The 4,888-nt window shown below is 59.4% G+C and overlaps 1 protein-coding gene across 1 annotated transcript in view; it reads left to right on the top strand.

Annotated features, from left to right (window-relative positions):
• Positions 1 to 4,888, top strand: part of ACSF3 (acyl-CoA synthetase family member 3) — a 65,941-nt gene that overhangs the window by 57,998 nt on the left and 3,055 nt on the right. Inside the window, exons 7-8 of the mRNA XM_009273069.2 lie at positions 3,516 to 3,650; positions 4,299 to 4,410. Coding sequence (XP_009271344.1) covers positions 3,516 to 3,650; positions 4,299 to 4,410 — 247 coding nt within the window. The remainder of the gene's footprint in view (positions 1 to 3,515; positions 3,651 to 4,298; positions 4,411 to 4,888) is intronic.

The following is a 4,888-nucleotide window of genomic DNA, read 5'->3' on the forward strand; positions in this document are numbered from 1 at the left end:
GACAACAGAAAGAAAGAGGGGGGGGGGGGCGGGGGGAATTACAGAGCTCACAATAATCACAATAATAATGCTAACCACCCGCCGTGCCATGCTGCTGATGGGGCTGCAGGAATCCGTGTGAGAAGCAGCGACGGCGTTTGTGGGGAGCACGGGGATGGAAGGTGAGCAGCGAGGAGGGGGTCTCCCCTCCCTCTCCATGCCCAATCTGAAATGACTCTTCCTCCTCTCCCTGGCTGTGTGGGGAACATCTGGGAGAGCGACAGCTTGGGGAGCGCGTCTCCTTCAAAAAGCACATTTCAGTTGGCAGTGGCACTTCTCTGAGCGTGGGGCACGTCTCCACGGGCAGGTGTGAGCAGACCCTGCCCGTGCTCCTGCCAGAGCCGGGAAGGCAGGGGACGGCCGTGCAGGGATGCTGGCGATGGCCGCGCAGGGATGCTCACGCGGGCTAGCCATCAGCCAGCCTGGCTCCAGCTGCCACCCAGCTGAGCCAGCCGGGCACGGCGCCCAGCCTAACGAGCCTGCTCCGGCGCCCAGCCTAACGAGCCTGCCACGGTGCCGGGCTCCTGCGCAGTGCCCGCATCGCCTCGGCACGGCTCGTGGGGCCGGGACAGGTAGTCCACATGGCGCTGGGAGCTCAGGCTGCTGCCAGCTCAGGTGTTTCGTTACGGTACAGCCATGCCCTCAAATCCCTCTGCTGCAAGCAAAGCACAGAGACTTCCCTCGCTGGAAATGGGATCTGAGGCCAGGTAACGCTGGGGCTTGAGTGTCCCACTCTGCCCGGGCCCCGTGCACGGGGAGACGGGAGCGGGGCAGAGATGAGACCCCGTGACAGGCCAGACCCCTGGCAGTTTGCTTTGCAAACGTGCTCCAGAGAAATCATCCGTGGCCGACACCTCCCCGACAGACTCAAGGGCACACAGGGATGTGAATTCAGTCCTCGCTCATTGTAAGGCAAGATAAGGGGTGTGAGTCGTTTGGGCAGGCGCAGAGCACTTCGGCTTTCACATCAGGAGACCTTGGTGCAGAGAAATCTCCTGCCCCCACCCAGGTCCGTCTCATGGACCCAACTGTCCCTTGGACCTGTCCCTGGGACCGTTCTCCTCATCGCAGAGCAGGGGAAAATGCAACTGTGGCAGCTTTCGTGTGCTTAAATCCTGAAGAGCAACATGGGAACTGTGTGTCATTGAACCGGGTCTGAATTCCCTCTCCTCTCCCTGTCTTCTCTGTATGAATAAGCAGCTCCTGCTCTCCCTGCCGAAAGCTCGTGGCTCTCCGGTCCCCCAGTGCCACGTTTTAATTAATGTTCACTCTCCAGTCCTGTGTCAGTCACACATGCCACAGTGATACCGGGCGCAGAAGGTAGTTTATCACAGCAGTCATGAATTCCTTTCAACCCTGAGCAGCCAAACACCCAGAGAGCCCGAGTTTAAAACTCTCCCACAACTTTAAAATATTCCAGACAGCCTTCAACATCCAGGAGAGTGCCAAGAGGCAGGCAGACAAATACAGGAACAATTAATCATTCCCTGGCTGAACTGAGCAAGATGAGCTGCTCAGGATTTTGGCATCTGCCAGCTGAGTGGGGACACAGCTCTTTTGGGGAGCAGCCCGAATTTCAGAACTGATTCTGATATTTCATTGCTCTGACACCATAAATCTCTGGGCGTTCGCTGCCTTTGCACACACCGCGTGCGAACTCCGTGGTGTGCCAGAGGTGAGCTGGAAACGGGGTTTTGCAAAGCTGCGTAGCCGGTGGACATATCCTACGGTACCCGGGCTGTGAAGCGTGCCGGGAGCGCTGCAAAGCAGCGCTGGCGGGGCCAGAAGGAGCACTGGGAAGGAGGGGAGCGAGGCGGAGGCGGGGTTCAGCAATGTGAACGGTGGGGTGTGCTCACCTCTGCTGGGTGACACCGTGAGTCCCCCGGAGGAGAGGGGACTTCATCTCTGAAGGAGAGGACTGGGGTCCTCGCGGTCCTTGGCAGCGGGGAGGCTCTTCCCTGGGCCACCCAACAAAGTCCCCAGGTCTCTACCCATAGCAGAGCCCATGTGCTCCTTGCACAGCTTTCACCCAAACCAGAGGTTTAGCAGGTCCTCCTGGCTCAGAGGGCTCCCGGCCGCAGGGATGCTGGGATCCAGGACCCCGGGCTGTCCTCGTTCCCCACGTTTGGGACACGCGCCTGGACAGAGGGCAAGGCAAGCGAGCGCGTGAACTCCTGCAGCCCCAGCGGTGCCGGTTCACCCTGCTTTGTTAGAAGCTGCTTTTTCCCGCTGCCAATCTCCGTCTCATCTCCACATTTGAGCTTTCCAGCCGGCAGTGAAATGAGGTCTGCGAGCGAAGCCGCAGCGGGGAGCGGGCCGGGTGTGTGGACACAATGGCAGCGCGTATCATTAAGGAGAGGAAGGAGACTGACGTGTGGGGGGGAGTGCTAAGGGCCCCCCTGGTGCTGCCATCAAGGCTCTGAAATGGAAACGCGAGGTCCCGAGCCCCCCCCCCTCGCCCACCGGTTGGCAAAGGCCCTATTAGCAGGATGTGAGTAATCATCTTAAGTAGCTATCAAACTACACCAGCTTGTTAAGCATTTAGCCAGGTTGTGCTGACATGACCTCTCTCTTCAATCTTCCCAGCCTCGGCGCAAGCAGCTAATTACCGGATCACACCTGCCACACGCCTTCTCCCCCTGCAGAAAGGACAGGTCAGATCCAACGTGTTGCTTAGGACAGTCTTGTCTTCCCGACGTTGTCCCCCACCTTTTTTTTTGTTAGTAGTAGCCACGCAGGAGTGGGGGAAAGCCCCCCTCGCGAGCAGTGGCATTGACAGCTGGAAGTCCCCAGAGCAAGGGCTGCTCCAGGGGATGGCGGGGGCTGGTGGCTGTGGTCGGGGCACGCACACGGCACTGGAGCTGCTAGGAAAGACCCGCCGTGGCTTCTGCAGGCTGCTGGAGGAGGGTGTCTCATCGCTGGCAAGGGCGAGCGGGGAGGAAGAGGAGGCTGGGGACTATGCGATGGGGGCTGAGCAGCCCCAGTGATGGCAGAGGTCCAGGAGGAGTCACGTCCTACCGGGACGGAACAACCGAGGTCTTTGTGACTGGTGATCGCCAGGAAGGCGAGGAAGGGGCTGAGCTGGAGCCTGCTTGTCTTGTGGTCCACGTCGAGAGTGCACTGGGGAACATATCCACCTGCAGCGATGGCTCCTATTTTCATTGCTGCCATATTAAAGGACTTCTGGGTGCATAGCCTTATTCTTCCCTTTCCCTCCACGGAAAAGCAATGGCTGTCTCCCCTCTGCGTGACCCCGGGAGCAGGCTGTCATGTGGAAAAGGCTGACACCCCATCCCTGGGGTCTCTGCAGAGATGCTCGTGACTGTCAGGCTGAGCGTGGCTCTCCCCACGTGCCAGTACGGGGAGCCGGGCTCAGCGCCTGCCCGGGGCATCGCCCGAGTGTCACATCTGCATGTCAGGAAAGGCAGAGGAGAAGCAAGGGGACGGCCTCTGATGGAGCCTGCTTTGCTTTTCAGGAGACACGGCAGTGTACAAAGACGGCGTTTACTGGATCAAGGGCCGCACCTCGGTAGACATCATCAAAAATGGGGGGTTCAAAATCAGTGCTCTGGAGGTGGAGCGTCATCTGCTCGCGCACCCGCACATCACAGGTACGCTGCTCCCCCCGGTCCCCCGTGCCATGCCATGCCGTGCCAAGAAGGGACGGTGCGTGGGAGCCTGGCTCTAGCCACAGCCCTGGCTCAGCGGGTGCAGACGCGAGGCTGCCCAAGGGCTTGTGCCTGGAGGCTCTTTCCCAGCCTTCCCATTAGCGAGGCTGGGTCCAAGCAAAGAGCAGGCTGCATTTAAAGCTCGCTGTTACTTGTCTCCCGGGGCTGAAGCCGTGAAGCCTGCGGCCAAGTGCCGAGTCAGCAGCAGCTCTCATCTGATTTTGGAAATGAGACTATAATTAAATCTGTCCTGCCCTTGTGCGTGACCCTGTATGAGGGGATGGAAGCGGTGCCCCCGGCTCCACACCACTCTGTACATCATATTCCTCCCCATTGACTCTAAATTGCTCAAACCATGGGGCTTCCTGCCTTTTCCTTGGCGAAAAGCTCTGTTCTTGGAAATCGTGCTGGCACAAAAGTCCCGTTGTTTTCCTGTACTAACATCCCATGGCATCTTCCTCCACGCACTGCTCTTCCCCGCACACTGCTGCTGCTGGCACCTACCAGCAGTGCTGAGCCCCTCTTCTACCCCACTCCTGACCCCAGAAATGGCTCGGGTTTCTCAGGCCGAGTCCTCTGCTCTCTCCGCAGACGTGGCCGTGATCGGGCCTCCAGACATGGTCTGGGGCCAGCGGGTCAGTGCTGTCGTGCAGCTGCGCAAAGGCAAGATGCTCTCCGTGAAGGACCTAAAGGACTGGGCCAGGTAAGATGCCATGGGGCAGCGCCCGGCGGGTGGCACAGCATGGGGAAAGCAGGCTCAAAGCCTGCAGCACCCTCATTAGGGACATGTCAGAGGAGGGGTGAAGGGGTGGCCAGCAGCAGCATTGTGCCTCAGGCTCTGGGGATGGAGAAAAGACCACAGCTCCAACCAGGAGGTCGCCAAGCAGGTGAGATAATGGAAATAAATGGGCCTCTCACCCCAAAAGTGCCTTTGATAAACGACCTGCACAGTGTGGCCAAGTGGCTCTTACCCCGCAGCCCCGAGCTCAGCCGCCGGCAGAAAGCACAGAGCAAGCACCAGGGCAGGGGAAGCTTCATGTTTTCTCAGCAGCAAGAACATTTGCTCAGCTTTTCCCCAGTGCTGCTGCAGTCGCTCCTTGCTTGCCTTCCTACCCACTGGAAGCTGGCCCAGCCCGGTCCCCAGTTAACCCCCCCCGACCTCTCCCATGGGGTTTGGTTTG

Source organism: Aptenodytes forsteri, unplaced genomic scaffold (assembly GCF_000699145.1).
Source record: "Aptenodytes forsteri isolate BGI_AS27 unplaced genomic scaffold, ASM69914v1 Scaffold271, whole genome shotgun sequence".
In the NCBI taxonomy this organism is placed as follows: domain Eukaryota; kingdom Metazoa; phylum Chordata; class Aves; order Sphenisciformes; family Spheniscidae; genus Aptenodytes; species Aptenodytes forsteri.